This window comes from Chelonoidis abingdonii, chromosome 1 (assembly GCF_003597395.2).
Source record: "Chelonoidis abingdonii isolate Lonesome George chromosome 1, CheloAbing_2.0, whole genome shotgun sequence".
Taxonomy (NCBI): Eukaryota; Metazoa; Chordata; order Testudines; family Testudinidae; genus Chelonoidis; species Chelonoidis abingdonii.
In genome coordinates this window covers 57996712-58018028 of record NC_133769.1, presented here as the reverse complement: position 1 = coordinate 58018028, position 21317 = coordinate 57996712, and the positions used below count along the sequence as shown (strand labels likewise).

The 21317-nt window shown below is 43.5% G+C and overlaps 1 protein-coding gene across 2 annotated transcripts in view; it reads left to right on the top strand.

The window, feature by feature from the left end:
• The window catches only part of GXYLT1 (glucoside xylosyltransferase 1), a 67058-nt gene that overhangs the window by 20316 nt on the left and 25425 nt on the right, over positions 1 to 21317 (top strand). The window contains exons 2-4 of one of the 2 annotated variants that reach the window (XM_032784690.2): positions 967 to 1059; positions 13916 to 14090; positions 20816 to 20941. In XM_032784690.2, coding sequence (XP_032640581.1) covers positions 967 to 1059; positions 13916 to 14090; positions 20816 to 20941 — 394 coding nt within the window. The remainder of the gene's footprint in view (positions 1 to 966; positions 1060 to 13915; positions 14091 to 20815; positions 20942 to 21317) is intronic. The other variant, XM_032784691.2, reaches the window with a different exon arrangement.

Below are 21317 nucleotides of genomic sequence, written 5' to 3'. Positions count from 1 at the left end.
GGACATTGCTGATGGTGCCCAATACTTTCTTATAGATGTACCTCTATGGGGTCCCCAATGTGTGGGATGTGCCCCCTTAGGGAGGCACAAAGGAATATTTGGGGTGGGGCATGGCTGGGCCTGGGACAGCCCCCACGGGCGGCATGGAGGGAGTGCCACCATGCTCTGCTCCTGTTCCTGGCCCCAGTTGCCAGTCCCCCCCCATCAAGGGTCCCAGCTGCAGCCCTGCACCTGAGGCTTTGCTCCTGGCTGCTGGCCTGTGCCCAGGCCTCCGCTCCTGGTCCCGCGCTCGAGGTTCCAGCTGCTGGCCCCGTGTCTGGAGCTTTGCACCTGCCCCCAGCTGAATCCCCAGCATTGGCCTCCTTACCCCGTCTGTGTCCCCTGATTCGGGGGGGAGGGGGGCAGTGGAGAGGCACAGACAGGGATAAGAAGGGTGCTAGGTGAAAAGCTTGGGGACCACTGCTCTAGCTAATATGTTTAGTGTTTGGGGTAGTAGGTATCTGGTTTATTATCTAAACCTTGATACAATATAACAGGTAGGCAACCTATGGCACGGGCACGTGAGCTGATTTTCAGTGGCACTCGCGCTGCCCAGGTCCTGGCCACTAGTCCGGAGGGCTCTGCATTTTAATTTAATTTTAAATGAAGCTTCTCAAACATTTTAAAAACCTTATTTACTTTACATACAACAATAGTTTAGTTATATATTATAGACTTATGGAAAGAGACCTTCTAAAAACAATAAAATGTGTTACTGACACGCGAGACCTTAAATTAGAGTGAATAAAGACTCGGCACACCACTTCTGAAAGGTTGCTGACCCCTGCAATATAAGCTAGTGTTCTTTATGGAACTGCTATGCAATGGAATAACAGTTCTGATGTTGAGCTAAAAATAATACATTTCATTTTGATATAAAACCAGTAACTTTCTTATAGGATTGTTATTTCTGTCTTATCCTGTTAGGTGTAAGAATTTGTCTATATCTTACTGGAATTCCTATTGGATGCTGCCCTCTGATGTTTGTGGAATGAACTGCTTTTGGGAAGCTGCTTTTAGGTAGGCTCTATATTAAATAGAAACTTATTACTGGCAGCTAGTATCGGTTATATAACAAACTGGCATATTACGCACACTTTAAAAATTACTTCAAATGTGTTTTCTTGTGCTTATAGTGCAATTGTCTTCCTAAACTGGACTTTTATGCCCCCTTAATGGCACTTTGTGCATTATCATTTATCCTGAGAAATTAAATATCAAGAAGAAATCCAGGGAATATTTACCAATTTTCTTTATTGCATTATTTCTTTTCTTTTTATTGCTACTTATTTAGGAATTGTTAACAGGCTTACAAATCCTTGTCATGTAAATATCAAAAACAAAAGAATAATTGTTAAAAAGTGATCTTTTGTTTCAAGAGACATGTGGGAATATAGTCATTAGTTCTCTCTGTTTAACCAGGTGCTATGATATTACAGAATGAGCCTCATTAGAACACTGACATCATTTCTAGTGATTTTATGAAATTGAGTGAAATCTCTATTTACTCATATTTAACAGATGAGCATGTCTATCAAATGCTAATATTCAACACTATTTTTTTCTAACTGAGACACTTACCATTCTTCTAGCCTAACATAACGAAAAACTATTTATGGGTCACAATTGTTAACGAACTGATAAGATTTGTTGCAGTGAACTGTAAACCTGCAGATTAATTCAGTATAGATAGAACAAGTACACGTTTTGCAATTGCTCATTTCCAGTGCTCAGATTTATTATTTGAAGCCACAAGTTCCTTATTAACTTTTTTCCCCTAGGATCTCATGACTAGCTGAGAGCACTAGCCAAATGATTCTGAGCTTATTACTTTACAGCATGCTGTAAGTAACCTGAAACAATAGTTATACAGTACATTGAAGTGATAGCATGACCTCAAAGTTTCATCTTTAATTAGTAGTTTACACATATTACAGCTGTAATGCAAATTTGTTTTCAAATGATGCAAATAGTTTGTCAGAAAAGTAACATTGCACGTCTGGCATGCTGCAGAACTACTTGACAAAGACATGGTCCCCAAGCAACACAGTGCTTTTCAGTGTACATCTAATATGGCAAGTTTACTTGTCTTCTGTTAAAATCTAATTAGGTTGTCTTATAGATACACTGCACAAAGATATCTGACTATCTCTGAGGAAATAAAATAAAAGTATATGAATGGTCTTCGTTTTCAGTAACTTTACATTTTTTTGTAGGCTTCATATTTGTAAAAGAAAGTATATTATTTTACGTAAGCATAGCAAGATAATGGGTTACGAAACCATGAAGAGGAACTGATAAATAAGCAGACCATTTCTGGGCAAACCATGTCGCTTCAAGGAGTGTCCCTATAGATGCTCTACTTCAGGTGTTGGTGTGTCCTAGCACCTTTGATCGGAGAATTTCAGCAGCGGTGTTTGGGTGCGCATGCGTCTCCCTATCTTGCACCCTTGTCAGTGCCTATCTAGTGCTGCGCGACCAGATCCCCCTCAGTTCTTTCTCAACAATCCTTGACCTGAGACAGAGCTCCCAGCAATATTAGGACTGATAGCTATACTTAGTGTTTAAAATAATTTAGAGAAGTCTTTAGTACCTTAGTTGGGCTTACTTTTCGCTTTCTCCCTGTGTATTTTCTTTTTTCTCCATTTGAGTACCCCTTAGCTTAGTTAGGGTTTACCGTTAGGATTGAACTGCTATATCTCGAGCCATGCCTGGTTCACCGGGCTTCAAGCACTGCCTTTCCTGCTGAGAGGCGATCTTCGTCTCTGACAAGCACTCTGTGTGTCCCATGCCTAGTGGGGGAGATGTTCCTCAAAGTGCTCTCATTGCACCCACCTAAAGGCTTGCACCAGAAAGGACAGAGACCTATGTCTCAAACTTCTATTAGTGGAAAAGTCTGCACCCAGCATCCTGTCCAGATCTGAAGACCTGCCCTGGTCAACGGCTTCCAGTGTCTTCACCCCCTTCACCAAAAGGGTAGTGAGGAAAAGGGCTTTGACTTCTCCTCTCAAGGATCCACCAAAAAAGAAGCAGTCTCTGGCCCACTCCTCATTCTCAGTATCAGCCGCACCATGGCTGAGTACTTCCAAGGCAGTGGGATCCTCTGGTACCACGTGTGCTGTTAAAGCCATTGACCCTTAGCAGGCAGGTTCGGAGTTGAGGAGCAAACAGAAACCTATTGCCTCCAGTATGGCAGCGACAGAGCCTCCTAAAGGTTACAGCACTAGGCGGTTATGACGCCACCTTCTGTCCTAGTAGTGCAGAATGCTCCGAGGCAAGCACCAACAGCCATGACTACAACAGCACCATCTGCACCGATTACCTCGGTACCGAAACCATTGGCACTGCACCTTTTCCTACATCATGCGGACATGCATGTCTCAACGCCGGAATCACCTCTCTTTGGCAACAGTGTTTCTCTGGCGCACACAGCACCGTGTCATCCCACTTCCCCTCTGGCCCCTCCATTCTCTAGCAAGGAAGAAGATACTGAGGGGAAGGGTGCATTCTCATCTCACCATTCCTCTCCCATTCAATCTACTGAAGTGTTGGGTCCCCCTGTGCAGCCTAAAGTTCACCACAGGGCTGACACCCAGACCTGGTATAGCCCCCCATGGATGCCACTGCCTATGCCATTCTCCACACAGTGGCCCTACTGGGACCCCTGGGGAGCATACAGGAAACAATACCTCAGAACCCATACAGGGATAGACTTAGTTTCCCCCACCATCCTCAGTTATTGCACCTTCAGAGCCCCCTGAGGAAAGCATTGAAGAACAGGAGGAGGCCTGGGACCAGGCCACAACACCACCAGCAAACATTCTTCCTTGTCCCCAGATGAGGCCATAATGCCACTGCCACCCACAGCGGCAGACTATTTTAAACATTTTCAAGAACTCTTTTTAAAAGAATGGCTGATACCCTAGAGATCTCTTGAGAGGAGGTCCCAGTGTTCCAGCACAAATTGCTAGACATTCTCCATACATTCTGCTCATCAAAAATTGTGCTTCCTATAAATGATGTACTCATGGAGCCGGTCAAAAAACATATCTCAGATCCTTGCTGTGATACTGCCCACCCTCAAGAGATTAGTACTACATTCCCTCTGAAGGACTGGACTCCTTATTTTTTCACCCACACCAAACTCCCTAATGGTTGATGCTGTCAACCAATGAGGCAGACAACTCAGATCCACCTCGTACGACAGAGTTGAGACACTTAGATCTCTTTGGCTGCAAGGTCTATTAATTCACCACTCTTCAATTCCGGTTTGTCAGTTATGCTGCTCTAATGGAGAAATACGACCACACAAAGTATTCCAAGTGTGCAGAATTTATTGACATCCTACCGGAAGACAAAAGAGACCAATTCAAGTCCATCATTTTGGAGGGCCAGCTCCTATGTGGAACCGCCTTACAGGCATCGTTAGATGTGGCTGATACAGCGGCATGCTCCAAGGCCACTGCCATAGTTTTATGCCAGGCTTTGTGGCTCCACCAGTCCAGGTTCCTAAAGGAGGTACAATCCACCATGGAGGACCACCTGTTTTATGACCAGAAGCGGTTTGTGGCAAAAACCGGTGAGTCTTTTCATACCATGAAAGACTCAAGGCTGCTGCTTCACTCCCTGGGTGTATACACATCTGCGTCAAAAAGAAAATGGTAAATTTTATCCCACTCAACATACAAGGTCTGTCCTGTACACCTCACAACAGAGGCACAATGACATACAAAGGCAAAGATAAAGGCCTCCAAAGCATCGCCAGTCTCCTAACTCAGTCATTAACATCCCACCAGCCCTGTGCAAAACAACAATTTTGAGGGTCTGGTTGAGGACCCGAAAGATCTCCCACATTATTCAGTGCTGACACCATCACTAACCATCCCCCGTGTTGGATACTGGTTGACCCTTTTTTATAACCAGCGTGGCAATCCATCACCACAGACAACTGGGTTCTGGAAATAATCCATTCAGGCTATATGATATCATTCATCTCTCCATCCCTCTTCAGGGGCCTCTCTCACAAACACCTTGTATGGAAAGAAGTAAACCACCTCCTACATTTGGGCACTGTGGAACAAGTACTATCACAGCACAGAGGGAAGGGTTTTTACTCTCACTCCTTCTTAGCCCAGAAAAAGAACAGAGGATGAATGCCTGTTTTATACCTCCGAGAACTCAACAACTTCATAAGGATCTAACGGTTCAGGATGGATGCATTAGCAACAATAATACCGGCACTGAAATGGGGGGACTGGTTAGGAAACAGTAGGAGGGTAACCACACGGAATACTTACCTGCATAAATGGAAGATCTTTGCCATCTGGTGTCAAAACAAATGAACCCAACCTGTTACCGCCTCCTTACCAGTGATTTTAGAATACGTGCTAGAACTAAAGAGCTCCAGCCTGTTCCTTGGCTTGCTTAGAGTACACCTCCCCACTATTACTGCTTTTTGCCACAAAATGGACAGGATATCAGTGTTTGCTCATCCTACCACCAAACACTTTCTTAGGGGTATTAGAAACGTTTACCCTGAAATGCAAGTACCTAACCCACCTTGGGACTTGAACTTGGTGCTACTAAGGCCTTACCTGGGCCCCATTCAAACCATTAGCAACATGCTCTCTAACACATCTGTCAATGAAGGTGACATTCTTAGGTGACATTCTTAGTGGCTATCATGTCCACCTGATGAGTGGTAGAGTTAGGAGCCCTCATGGTGCACCACCATATACTGTCTTTTTCAAAGATAAGGTCACCTTAAGATTTCACCCTGAATTTTTACCTGAAGTACTCTCCTCTTTCCACTTGAACCAACCAATCCATCTTCCTTCATTCTTCCCCAAACCTCATGGGAGCAAACAGGACTCAATATTACACACCCTGGACATCAGACACATGCTAGCTTCCTACCTTGAGATAACCAAGACCTTCAGAAAGTCAGAGACATTTTATTTCAACTTCAGAATGATCTAAAGGTTCCACCATTTACAAGCAGAGACTGTCCAAGTGGATTTCTGAATGCATCCGAACCCATTCTACCAGGTCATTATCAACCTCAGGTATATTGTTGAAAAAAGCTACTATCATGAACTTATGTAAAGTAGCCACCTGGATGTCCACGTACATGTTTACAAAACACTATGCAATAGATCAGAGCTCAAGATCAGATGCATTGGTAGAACTTACTGTACTGTCATCAGTTACCCATGCAACTCCGAAGCCCCTTCCATCGACTGAGGAGCACTGCTCGACAGTCACCTAAAATGGGACACCTGCAGAGACACTCCTTGAAGAGAAGGTTACTCACCTTGTGCAGTAACTGAAGTTCTTCAAAATGGTGTCCTGTGGGTGCTCTATTACCCATTCTTTCCCCCTTCTATTTCAGAATTTAATCTATGGACTTGGTGGTGGAGAAGGAACTGAGGGGAGTCTGAGATAGGGAGAGTGCATGCGTGACCTAGACAAGCACTGCTGCTGAAATTCTCTGATCAAAGGCACAGTGATGCACCAAAACCGGAAGTGGAGCAGCCACAGAGAATCTGCTACCTCACAGGGTAAGTAACCTTTTTTTTTTTTTTTTTTGGTATTAGTTCCAACACTTTTAAGCTTTGAATGCCCTTCTGCAGTTGTCAGTCAGCAACCTTAGAGCGTATATTACTGTCTGCCTCTTCCCTTCAACAGAGGACCTCCTCTGTCAAGACCCCATGTCACAGCAACCATTCTTGGCCACAGAGAGCTGGACAGACTTTGTTCAAATCCTGTTAACGTAATGTCTATATCATAGAGCTTATTCTAGAGGAACACAACACATTTCTCCCTAAAGCCTGCTGTGTTGAAGTGTGCAAGACTGGATACAGGTTTTTATTTATATTTGATAGAAAAATTTCCCCACAAATCAGGGGAGAACAATAGGCCTGCAATCAAAAGATAAGGGAATGAGAAGGAGGAGGGAAAGGAGACAAAGTAGGGGTAGGAAGGGAAAAGGAGAGAATATCTCTTCTGTCTGGTAGGAATTAATGAAAGGGTTCTAAAAAATTGGATTAAATCTTTTCAAATTTGTCTGTGATGTCATCTCTGAAACATTACCTGTTTTTTAGCTGCTAGATTAGGTGAGTTGCTGTGACAAACTTCCATCCCTGGGGGGCAATGTGCTCTTTCATCTAAGCAAGTCATTTGGTTATAAGCAGTACTATAGAGAACCAAGCTCTCTGGGAACTGGAGAGTTTCCAGGATGATGGGATGTATCCCAAAATACAGGTCTGGGAAGTAACTTTTAATCCTATAAATCCTCCTATCTACTTTTAATCAAATGGATTATGTCTTGGGATAGTCCTAAAACATGTGACCCAGTGTGGCTGGATCCAAGTTTTGTAGCTGTGTCAAGCTCATTTGCAGGGGCACTGGGCCAATCCAGTTTTCTTTTATTAGAAAACATTTATAATAGGGAAACCTTGCTGTACTTGATTAATTGAACATTAAAACTTGTAATCATAGAGACACTCTCCATCTCTGAACCATAAATACTATGCAAACGTGTAAAACTTCTATACTGATCAGGTTCCTGATTTGTTGCCACTTAGATCTGTATAATGCAAAGCCATTATACGAGACTGTGTTCTCTTGTGGGAGAGGGTAGGAAGTCGGAGAAAAGAATATGGACTTTGAGGAACATTACAATTTTAGATTTGTAAACAATGTTTTTAGAGCATGTCTATTGATTAAAAGGGTAGCCAATTGCTTGGTAACCCATGTGTTTCATTACAGTAACTCCTCACTTAACATCCTCCCGCTTAATGTTGTTTCGAAGTTATGTCGCTGCTTCATTAGGGAACATACACGTTTAAAGCTGCGCATTGCTCTTTTATAGCGTTGTTTGGCTGACTGTACAAGGGAGCATTGCACAAGTTCTTCCCTGTCTCCTCCCCCTCCCTCCTTCCCTCCCAGCACTTCCCCCACTGGCAAACACCTGTTTGACGGCACTTAGGAGGGAAGGAGCTAGCGGGGAAGCTGCCTTCCTCTCCCCCCCACAGCAGGCCGGGCCACCTGGAACGCAGGGGCTTTAGGGGCTCCAGGGCCCTGACCTGCAGCTCTAAAGCCCTTTCGGAATGTGGCCCTGCCAGCATGGGCCGGAGGACTCAGAAGGAGCAGGGGCACCACACAGCCAGCGGCCGAAGAGAAGCGGTGTTTTCCCCTTCAAAGCGCTGCTTCTCTCCGACCAGCTTTGAAGGGGAAAGCGCCACTTTTTTCCAGCTGCTGGCTGCGTGGCTGCCCCTGCTTCTCCACAGGCATTCTGAAAGGGGCTTTAGAGCTGCAGGCTGGGGCACCCTTAGCCCAGGGCCCTGCAGCCCCTAAAGCCCCTGCATTCTGGGTGGCCCTGCCTGCTGTGGGGGGAGGGGCCAGCTTCCAAAATTGTGGCTCCCAGAATTGCGCCCATGGGAGCAGTGCTGTGCTGTGCAGAGCCACCTGCATACTCCCTGCACCAAACAGAAGCTGCCACAGGTAAGTGGTCTGCACCTCCTGCCTGCCCCAGCCCGAGCCTCCTCCCTCACCCCTACACTGAGCACCATCCTGCACCCTAACTCCCTCCCAGACTGCACACCCTATCCTGAGCACCATCCCGCACCCTAACTCCCAGACCCTGCACCCTGAGCCCCAAGGGTAAGCCAGGAGCACCTCCCCACCACAGTACAGTATATAATGCCTTTTGTCTGCCCCCCAGAAATTTCCTTGGAACCTAACCCCCCGCATTTACATTAAATCTTATGGGAAAATTGGATTTGTTTAACATTGTTTCACTTAAAGTTGCATTTTTCAGGAACATAACTACAACATTAAGTGAGGCATTACTGTATTAAGAATGTTTGAGGCCAGCTAACTAAGTTTAGGCAAATTTTTTACCTAAAGACAAAACAGTACAATACAAAAAAGAGACATACATACCCTCCTTCTGGGAAACAATTCTTCTCGCTGTGTATTCACCTTACTCAGAAGGTTTGCTTCAGAGATACATCCTCAAACCCATATTGTGGATTGTTCCTATTGTGGTTGTTTACTAGCTAAAAGCCCCATATGTTACCCAGTTTTAAGTTTAACCCACTAGTTTGTGCCCGCTTTGACCTGCATATTTTCCTATATTTTCTCTGTCTTGTTTTAAAACTACATTCCAAGTGTTGATGAACCATGAAAGTACTTGCTAATTGCTGCAGGTACTGGTCCAGGAAGGTGGTACTCCAACTTGTATCGGGGCAGAACATTAATATATTTTTGGTTTGATAAGTTTCTTATTTTCTAAAGCCAAAGCTGACTTAGCATAAGTGACCAGAATTATAGAAAGACATAGGCCAATTCAGGCCATGTAACTTCTAGAAAGATATATACAATATAATATTATATTAATACTGTGTGTCTAATGCATATTAATATATGTGGTGTGAATAATACATATTGATGTATACAATAGCCAAGCATATATTAGTCAACATTGTACTTGTTACAAAGTATTCATGCATCTTGGCTTAGACAGATTTCCTATTTTCAAATGCCAAAGCTGACTTCAGGTTTGTAAAGTGTTATGAGATACTTGACATGGATGAAAAGACTTGTGGAAAGAGCATATGTGTTCAATTAACATAACATCCCTATATATGATGTCCATCTGTCTTTGTTCTGTCCAGGCAGGTCATTGTGGTTCTCTGGCAGACAACTAGAGTGTCTGTGGTACAGAATTTGCTAAATGACAACCCAAGCCATCTATATGGACCCTTATCCATCAAGGGAATAGTGTCATTCTTACTCTCTCTGGACCAGAGACCATTCAAGTATTTGATACAAAGTGGTACAGTTTCAACAGGAGAGGATAAGAGAGACCCACGCCAGAATATACCTAGTGGTTAGGTAGGTCACTCACCTGGAAGAGGAGAGACCTGGATTCAAGTCCCTGAACTAGAGCAGGGATTCAAATCTGAGTCTCTCACATTCCAGGTAAGTGCCCTGAATATTGAGTATAAAAGAGTGGGTAAAGAGAATAGTGCCTAAATCCCCTTTTGAATGTAGCTTGAAAACAATATTTTGTTTTGATGATGTCAAAATGATTCAGTTTTATATTTTGGAAATGCTTTCTTTTTGCATTTCGACTGAAACAATTTGCAAAATTGACAGACATTCATGGAAATGTTTCTCTCTCCAGATCTGCAGATTTCAGGGAAAAGTTTCATCTGAAATATTTTGTCCAGCTCTATTCCAGTTATCATCCCTTGAATCTTATCATAAGAACTCTCTCGTGTTGAGAGAAAAGCATGGTCCACACCCAGTTATTAAGCTTAATTAACTTTGAGCTTTATTGGTGAAAATTTTAGGATTTAGAAAATTTTAGGATTTAGAAGATTTTGTCACAACTTTTATTAAGCAAAAAGCAGGATTTAAAGCGGAGCAGGACAGGGTAGTGTTCAGTTGTTTTAAAGGCTAGAAGTTCACCAGTTTCTTTTAGTATGAATTCTTTTTATTGTGAGTAACATATTTCATTTTATAGGACTTGGAACTGTATATATTAATGTGTTATGGCCTGATTTTACAAAGCAGCTTTTGATAACTTGAAGGCACCTTTGTGCGTAACTGTCTTTAATTAAATACATGTCTTAATGACATAGACTGGATTAAAGATTTAAGCACTAAAGATCATGATATTTTTCATTTTGAAATGTAGCACTCTTTTTTGGAGGATTGGTGAGAATGGATAATACGGTAGACAGATTCTTTGTGTTTTCTTCTGTATTTATTGCTGACAAACTTAATTAAAACAATTGAATTTATGCATCTAAAATACATTTCTAATGCTATTTTCCCATGTATGTAATTTCTGTAGCAGCTACAGCTAGTTATGTGCTGGGGCAGGGGGATGGATAGGAAGAGGAGCTAGGGAAGCAACTGACACTTGTGGAGGTAGGGCTCCAAGCTGGGACGGGGCAGGCTCCAAGCTGGGAAGGGGCATTCTGATAGTTCCTATTTCTGTTCCTCATTGGCTGGTGCTTGGTGCACCGTGCTCCCCAGAGACTGGTGCACATGCTCCTCACCCTCAGGTGGGCTGGGTGACTCTGTCAGAACCCACAATTACTGGAAGCTAGGGAGAGGAGATCTGTTCATATCTTCTTTCCAGGGGGCTGGCCTGATCTCGTGCACTGTGATGACTGCTTAAGCCCCTTCTCCAGGTCTTGTTCTGGCCTTTGCAAGATATTGTGGTGGAAGCAGGGCCAGCGCTACCATTTAAGCGATCTAGGCAATAGCCTAGGGCGCCAGAATTTTTGGGGGGCGGCATTTTGCCAGGAGGGCGGCACGCGGCTCCGGGGGACCTACCGCAGTCATGCCGGCGGATGGTCCGCTGCTGTGGCGGCTCCGGTGGAGCTGCTGCAGTCGTGCCGGCGGACGGTGTGCTGGTCTAAAGGCTCCAGCGGACCTACCGCAGTCATGCCTGCGGCAGGTCCACCGGAGCCTTTAGACCAGCGGACTGCCCACCGGCACGACTGCGGCAGCTCCACCGGAGCTGCGGGGGGCGGTGAAACGGCCATCTGCCTAGGGCGTCAGAAACCCTGGCGCCGCTCCTGGGTGGAAGAAACACCCAGCACATCAGCTGCCCCAATAAGCATTTGTCCTGTTCCTCCAGTTCTGCTGTCCCTGGTTATGAGATCACAAATGGGAAGGGACCATGTCTGTATGGTGGAATGAGGGTGGCAGGGGGTGCTCAGTTGTGAATGGGAGATGCTTTACAAATGTCTAATGAAATCTGGCTTTTAGATAAAGTTTGAGAACTCCTGAGAGATCCTTTAATCAGATGTTATGTATGGTCTCAAACACTATGGTGAGAGAGATACAGTGAATTTTGATTTGCTCTAGTGGAATTAGTAATTTAGTTGCCTTCACAGGGCCTCTAGATACTTTTCACCTCAGTCCACATTTAATGTTGCATACTGTCTTCTGTTGGTTAGCTAGTTAGAATAAGTTTGGAAGCATTCTAAGTCAAAAGTTTAAAATTAAAAAAAAAAATTCCTTTTGTCAAATAATTATTTGTGAATGGTTAAAATTTATCCCTGAGCAGTGTTTTGGCTTTTTCTTTTGTTACCCTGGCGGGGAGGAAACTTGGGATGGGGAATAAAAACTGTGATAGACTCAGGCCAGTGGGGTACAGCAGTATAGTAGAAGGCAGATATACTGGCCACTGGATAAGCAGTTTTCTGTTTTCGACCAGAGCAGGGGCTGCTCCAGGCTACGGTGGACACATGACTCCAGTTAGCCTGCAAAGAGTCAGTTGAAGCCCTTAAGCTAATGTGAACACCTGACTCTAAGGCTTCTCTGATACTATAAAAAGGGTTCACTCCAGTGAGGCTGAGGGAAGCCAGGAAGCGAGAAGAGAGGAAATGCGGCTGAAATGCTGGGTAATGAAGACATCCTCAAGCCACTGGAAAGAGAGCCCTGAGGTAAAGGTGAAGAAGGCGTTGAGAGAGAGAAGTGGGAGAGCTGTGGGGAAGTGGCCCGGGGAAATGTCGCAACTCTGGCAGTGAAAAGTCGGCTGCCAACGGCTGCTACCATTAGGGTCCGTGGGCCGGAACCCAGACTAGAGGGCGGGCCCGGGTCCTCCCAACTCGCCACTACAGAATCACCTCCTGGGAGGGGAAGACAGGCCCCTATCAGGACAGGAGGATAAACTGTTCAGGAATAAGCCCCTAGGGACAACAGAGACTGTGGGAGTTCGCTCACCAATCTCCTTGCTGGCTTATGATGATAAGGGCTCAGTAGGCTGTGACCCTCTCCTCTAAGGGGAGAAGGGCTACGTAGAGGGTCACAGTGAGCCTCTGAGGCTTGTGTAATCGTCCAGGAAGCACGGGACCCACTGAGACAAGGTCAGAGCTCTGCCACAGAACTTAAGTTTGAGTTAAGGTTTCAGGACTACATACCCCACTAATGCAAACCATAAAGAGCATTCAGTTAAGCAGCTAAGTCTTTCAACACCCCATCTACATTCTACTCAGCAGTTTTTTCACAATATCAACTACCTCCCTTCCACCACCCATAATTCATATGCTTCCGCTCTCTTCTTAAATAGCATGCAGCCTTAACTGTGGCCAGAAATGTAATATATGAATGTGCTTGCTTATAATTATGTAATTTGTATGAAAAAAATTACTACAAAATTCAGAAAAATCTCTTAAAACAGATGATCCATTCACAAAACTTTAGTAAGCATTGCAGAAAAAATCTCTGACACCATTTGCAATATAACATATCTAATTTACTTAGATCAGTACAAAACCAGATGAACTATGCTGAACATTATTTATGAAAGTCTTCCATCAGCCCTCTGTTATGCAGACACTTGTGGCTCCATAGTTAAGGTTGAATTGAGGGTTTTTTTGCACTTAGGTAGGATCCCGTGAGAAAGGAATATAATGAGCATATAACTAAGAACTTTTTTGTAAAATATATACATAAGATATAAGGTTGCACTCTAAACCTTAATCGTGGCATTTTTGACTTCATGACGCTTGTAACTCTGGAATCCATATTCTGTTAATATAATGTAAAGTTTCCAGTGTGGATATTTCCTTTTGTGAGTGTTGCTAACATTTTGTATTTATATTGCTATGTAATTTTGTGACTATAAAGCTGGGTCAGACTAAACTTTAATCTAGACAAAATGTAACTCAGTACTATTTTTTCTTTCCTGTTCCAAGTTATCTTTTGTTAAAGAAATACCATTCTTACTTCCTAACTTCAATTTAGAGCAAGAATGTTTTGTTAATCAGATTATGCCCTTAAGAAGACATAACTTTTTATATCTGTTCTTGGAAAATGCAATTTAATTTGTACTATTTTTCATTAGATACGATTTTATGAAAACTCAGCCTGCTGAGAAGATGCATCTAGCAGTGGTTGCCTGTGGTGAAAGGCTGGAGGAGACTGTTACTATGTTGAAATCAGCCATTATTTTCAGCATCCAACCTCTACAGTTTCATATTTTTGCAGAGGGCCAACTGCACAACAGCTTCAAAGGCATAGTAAGTATCCAAGTCACGCACTGAATCAGTTCGTAGCTTAGTGGAGGTATGTTTGGCTTTCTCTTAGACATCTACCATTGGGTATTGTTCGGTTAGATGTAGTTGCAATGATTCAGGTGCATTAGGAAGTCCTTATATTCTCTGTTGCTCAAACCATTGCACGACACTTCAAGCCCATTTCACTTAGTCATTTTTTTCTTTTTTCAGCTGCAATGTGTGTCTCTTGCCCACTTAACCCCAGAGGGTGGAGTGGGAAAGGCAGCACGGGTAGTGTTCCAGAGCCCAGTCTTGGATGTGGGACTTGGGGATTCTTCTTTGCTTAGTACTAATCCAAATAAGCCTTTAGCACTGGGGAAAGAAACTATGAAAAAACTGTCCTGCAGCATACTGCATTATTGTGATCTGACAGACTTCCTTTTTAGTGTTTCTCAACAAGCTTTGCACAGAAACAGTACTGCTGTTCAAACTTTTATTACTGGTTCTGTTCCCTGTTTCCATTGTAGGGCTACTGAAGGATGACTATCAGAGCTTATGTAAAAGTTAGTAGAATGAGTAAAAAGTGCCCTTAGAGCGGGAGGGGATCCACAACAGGTGTTGTGGCAGATTTTCTTTGCAATAGTGCTGTCTCTTCAACCTCAGGCCAAGGGTTACCCTCTGTTTCATTGGAGTTGCTTATGGCTCCTCTCTAAGCCTAATCATCATTGTGGCTCCAAGCTCAAGTTTCATTCATCTGACCTATTAGTCTCTGGTTCAGTCTCTGGTTCCCTCCTTCAGTGATACATTTTCAACTGTCTTGGACTCAAAGTCCAGTTCTCCTCTGGGACCCACACTTTTCCACCTGTCAGGTGTTTGTTCTTCTAAACTTATTCTGTTTTCATAGCAACACACAACCCCATTTAAGATGTCTATGGTACAGAATTATTAGTCTTTCTAAGACACTTTTCCCTATTCCTCAATTTATTCCGAGTTTATTTCCCTTAACCCCTCTACGTCTTCATCTGCCAGGTCTTTTTTTGGCAGTGTAGACATCTCTTTAGTGCCCTGTCAACTTCTGAACCCTAGTCACAGAGATCATCATGGGAGAAGAGCGTGGAAGGCTCCAAAGAGGAGGTGATCTAGATCGCCTAACAGAGCCTCCTTCAAAGAGAAATTGATCACTTCAGAGACAGTTCTGGAGAGCTCAGTTCCCAAGGGGAGTCACCTTTGAGGCTCCAAGCTTCTGTAGTACCAAGAGTTCTTCAAGACTTTAATTCTTCAAAAAAAAAAAAAAAAGCCGCCAGCCGCACAGAAATTTGAAGTTATGTATGTTTCTGGTGATTCCATTTCCCTCTGCCACTGTTCTCCCACGAACAGTTCCTGTCTTAGCATTATCCTCCATAATGGCAACTATGACTTCATCTGTCTTCCCAATTTGGTGTTTGATAGGCTTTATCACCTCCACTTGACTTTCCCATCTTGTGGCACTCAGTGGTTTCATGGTCAGAGGATGTTCCCAGATGTTGCTTCAAAATTTGCCATCCATGAGTTGATGGAGAGAAAAATACATAGATGCTTTGAATTACATTAAAAAAATCCAGCAGCCTCACTAGAAGCTGCTGTTGCATCACTGACCACCAAATTCAATGAATGAGAACTTCATGGGACAAAAAAAGCTTGAGGGTTTAACTCTCAGATCCATGTCTGCACTCTTCTGTTCTTTTCTCTCATGTTGGCACCATTATCGAGGCCCTGACCTCTCATGTCAGCTATTGCAATTCCCGTATCTTCCAGCCTTTTAAGAAGCACGTTTGTCATACCAGCTTGTGTAGTATCATCGTCAATAAATTCTAGAAAACGCTCTGTGACAGTCACCATTGCAGGGACATTTTCACTAGGTTCTGTTAAAAACACACCATTAAAATCGTTTATTCCGTATGGCTGATGTCAGGTGTGCAGTCCAGAGTAACAGTGTAATGGTTATCTGCTGATTTCAGATCTGCCACTTTTGTTAACTTTTTGCCAGTAACTGTATGATCTCATTTTAAATGTTTTCCAGTAATGTGTATACATTCTTGGTTGAGATTTTCTTAGATGCTCTGGAGCACAGCATGAAACTCACCATCAGTCCACAATTTAGGAAGTTTCCATTGTTTGGCATACAGCTGATCTGAAGTGCACACAGTGCAACATTTAGGGTAGCAGCATTCTACATGCAATGACCTTGTAGAACTTTGCCAGTAAAGAGACTCATGCAATCTTCTCTTGATGCTGATCTTCTATGATGGCTTAACCTTAGCTGGTCTACATGGGGTGATCGATCTAAGAATGCAACTTCACTACGAGAGCGAGTGAAGTCGAATATTTAGATTGAATTAAATTACTACTTTGCGTCTCACAGCGCTGGATCGACGGCCGCGCTCCCGTCAACTTTGTTCCGCTCTCGCTTGCTGGAGTTCAGCGTCGAAGGGAGATGATTGGGAAATCGATTTATCCATCTACACTAGACGATAAATCCTCCTGATAGATTGATTGTTACCACCGATCCGAGTAGTGTAGACGTACCCTTAGTTCATCTCAAGCTCTTCACCTACGAATGCTCTCTGGTTTGCTGCTCTCTCATGGCATGCAGATTTCAATCCAATTTATCCAGTCCTTTGTTCCTGTAGAACTCATGTGGCTGGAACTTAGACTGAAGAGTTTGCAACAAAACAGTATGCAGCTTCTGGGTTTGAGTACATAAGCCATGGCTCCATGGGATTCACACCATAATGTGTTGGATGGAAAATTCATTTTCATTGTCTTGGGAACATGAAGTTTTTCACTTGCTGTGGCCATGCAGTACAAGGAAGTCCGTCAGGCTACTTCAAGTGGGTCCACAGTCTGAATCATCTAGACTGAAGAACTAAACTCAGCGCTGTTTTTTTGCACCCCCACACTCTTCTCTGATTTCTTCAGAATGTGCGTGGTTACATCTATTTGAGATGGATATGGATGCTGCAGTGTCTGCCATCATTCTACACTCTGACTAACTGAAAATCAGCATCTCCTCACACTCTCACTCCATGGGGCTGGAAGGCTCACCGTTAACATTTGTGTCTGTGATCTCAGGAGGCGCCTTCCTGTAGACAGAAAAGTTCCTTTTCTTTCTTTTTCGAATGCTGCCCAGAGGGGCGTTTTCTTTTCACTCATGCTCGTTCTGTGCCGCACAGTGACTCTTAACACTCACTTGAAGGGACAATAAGCAGGTGGTAGCAGGGCTAAGTGAGGAAAAATCGGCGTCTTAAGGGCCAACTGGTTCCTGCTACTTCCGTTGATGCTGGTTATCCTCAAGTGGGTTCAGGGAAGCAGCAGGAAACAGGAAGCTCCCTAAGAAGCTGGTGTTAATCAGTCCAGGCTCCTGGGGGTGCTAGAGAGGTACATAAGAAGAGGCTCCTCTCTCTCTCTTTCTCTCGCTCTCTCTGCAGCTCCTGCTGCTTTCTGTTTTTCCCTGTCACCTTTTCTCCTGTCTGCTTGTTATGTCTCTTGTGCCCTCCTTCCTCCCGCACAGCACTCCACCATCTCTGTGCGTCTAGAGCAGAGAGAATACGTATGCACCAGCACCAGACACAATTTTCTACACTCTGGGTCCTAGTGGTGCCCTCGCACAGTCTGGCACCTGAGACGGCCTCCTCAGTTCGCCTCGTGGTAAGGCCAGCCCTGCTTGATACCGAAACTGACCAAGGTACTGCCTAAGCAGGATTGTGCTTCAGGAAGATCAGTGCTACCTACTGATTCCACAATGTTGGTACCCAGACTGGCATCCCAGAAGTCAATGTCTTCAGTACCAGTGTCATCCAAGAGATGCTTGCCACTGAAACAGTCAGTGTTGGTACCAGGGATAGTGTCTTCTAAAATGGGACCATTGAAGCAGTCAGCTCTCTCTCTTGTTACTGATGCTGACCACAGCAGAACCTCGACTTTCTTCAGTTCATGTACACCTGATACCACAGGAATTTAGCTACTCCAGAGACTTTCTAATTTCAGACAGTACAGAGTCTCCTTTGTTAATAGGTACTAAGTGACTATCAACACCAAAATCTATTGGGTCACTGAAACTTTCTTTCCCTTGTATTGCCTGAGTTTCTAGAACCAATCGGACCAGACAGACAGCTGTCTTCACCTTCACTGTCCACCTTGCCCCTGGACTAGGTTGAAGATAATTCCTCAGTTCTCTTATCTCAGTACAGGGATTTGCTGTCTGCCATGAAAGGGATATTTCCCAAACCACCTTCCTTGAGAGAGAAATTCCAAGGAAAAACAATTTTTGTGCCCCTTTTTACTGGCATAACCAATGCATAACCAATGCTGGATGTGTCCCCTGCCCCGCCTTGTAGCCCACATCAGTCTCTGAACTGGGTCTCATGGGCTGCCTATCTCCAGCAGTTATGTCTAGCTCTTCCTAAGGAGAGATGGGACATTCTCCTGCTCCATCACTCCCTTCTCAACAGCCCCAAACTCAGGAGGAGTCTGAGAAGGAAGAGGATACAGCAGATAAGGGGTGACACCACAAACTAATATTTCATTGTCATCATATGAGTCTGTAATGTCTCCTCCACCTTCTGTTGCTGATGGTTTCAAGCAGTTTCTGGAACTGATTAAGTGGATTGCTGACTCATTATGCATTCCATTAGAGGCGGTCCAGAAGACACAACATAAACTTGTGGATATTCTACATACTACAGCCTCTAAGTGGCTCTAACACTGAATAAAGCCTTACTGGATTCTCCCACCACAGCACCTACTTGCAAATTGGCTGATAAGAAGTACTACATCCTGTTGAAAAATTCTGAATTTTTTTTCTGCTACCCTCCACCAAATTCTTTAGTTGCGAGGCTATCAATGAGTGTTGAAGACAACCTCATATGAAGTCTACACCCTACGTGAAAGACCAAGCTACTTTTCCACAACCCTGCAATTTTGGATTGCAAATTACCATGTCTTAATGGCAAAGTACAACTACACTAACTATGATAAATGCAACAATTTTATTGAACACCTTCCTGTGGAATATCGTGAGCACTTCAAGGCTGTCATAGCTGATGGTCAGCTTTTAGCAAGAACCTTGCTGCAAGCCTCCCTAGATGCATTTGACACTGTGGCCCATTCCATCTCTACTGCTGTTGTCATGCGTAGAGTATAGCTACAGCTGTCTGTTTTTTCTAGGGAGACTCAAAATACTGTTGAAGGCCTCCTTTTTAATGGACTTAAGCTATTCATCATGTTCATGGATGAAACTCTCTTGTAGTTTGAAAGATTCCATGCCCACACTCAGGTCTCTTGGCATGTATATGCCTGAAAACAAAAGAAAATTTAGCAGGTTGCAAACAGCAGAGAGATCTAACCCGGTTCAGTTCCTCAGTTACCACAGGCTTTCTGAACCACCTAAAAAGTGACAGAGATATGAGAAGAAGAGAGTGCCTACCATGACTGCTACCACCACCTGGCTGACCTCTATATCAAATATCAATTTTGATGGTTTGGTTGAGGGTCTGGAGCAGCCCCATCTCAGGAATCTTCAACTGCACCATACCACTCACCTCCCTCCCTTTGGGGACCATCTCTCCCACTTTTGACCTGCATGGGAACAAATTACAACTGACAAATAGGTTTCGTAGGTTATAATATTTGGTTGTTCCATTCAATTTACCTCCATCCCTTTAACTCCTACCCCACACCACTCCTTTCCGATATCTTTACAGGGACCACTCTCATGAATGCTTCCTAAGACAGGAAGTCATTTCTTTTCTATCCAAGCGGGCTATAGAAACAGTTTCAGTCCAGCACAGAGGGGAAGGGATTCTATTCTAAGTATTTTCTGGTCCCCAATAGAGCAGGAGATGGGGACCGATATAAGAGCTCAGATCCTAAACACCTTTGTGAAATCACAGAAATTCAGGATAGTGATGCTTAATTCCATCGTTGTGTTCCAAGGATTTGGTTCACTGCCCTCAACCTTCAGGGCGCATATTTTCACATCGCCATTCATCCCCCTCACAAGAAATTGCTGTGTTTTACAGTTGACCAGGATCGCTTCCAGAGTAGAGTGCTTCCCTTCAGCCTCTCCTCTGACCCAAATGTATTCTCAAAGACCATGGCAGTGGTAGACTCTCACCTATGTTGACTTTGATTAATCATCTTCCCTTGCCTCAACCCCTGGTCATGTGACAAAGTTCTCTCTGCAGTACTGGCAGCAGCGTCCCTGTTCCACAGGTTAGGACTTCAACTCAATATCGAAAAGTACGCTTTGGTAGACTCTGAATGCCATAACAGTCAGAGCCTATCTTCCCGTGGACAGGTTTGCGTCTCCTAACAAACCTAATTTCCAATGTTCAAATAAGCAGCTAGATGTCAGCAAGAAGTTGTCTTCAACTGCTAGGATGTATGGCATAGGACATATGACAGCTTGTATTTTCATTCTCCTTTACTTTTGTACCCCATCTTTGATTTTCTCTCACTTTAAAGACCTTTGCTGAGTCACGTTTTGCTTGACATTAAGCATACTTGAACAGTATTCTATCTGATTTTTGTAGTTAAAAAAATCTTTCCAGTTTTGGGGAGGGAGGAGAAGATTAATAAAAATCAATTAGAGCAATACATACTTCTGCATGTCTTCAATGAAATTATCAATCTAATTGATCAGTTCTTCCTATGATACATTATTCTCTGATAAAATTAAGCTTAAAAAGTTCTGTCTTTTCTTTACCTAGCTCAATGGTTTGCAATATCAAGGAAAATTTAATTATACCGTATACCCAATAACATTTCCGACTGAGAGCGCAGCAGAATGGAAGAAACTGTTTAAACCCTGTGCTTCACAAAGGCTGTTCTTGCCAGTAAGTTAGCTTATTTCATAATAGTACAATGTTTACAAGTTTTTTATGAATTCACCAAGAATTGTTTTTGAATTTAACTGTTGGCTGAAATTGTGCAGGGAACTGTTTCCACTAAAATCATTTTTGTCACATTTTACAAAAACACTTACTCCCATTTTTTCTCCTTAGTAGCAATGTACTAAAGAAAAAAGTTGCATTTTCAATTGCATGGTACACCAATGTCTTAAACTGTTCTACATCAGGTTTCAGTTTCTTTCTGTTCTTATGTGTAATAAAATAATTTGTACATTTGTAAACTATCTGAAGTGAATTCATTGGCTCATGAAAATATATAAACTATACTACTCTGTAAGGGCAAGGGGTGCATGGGAGTGAA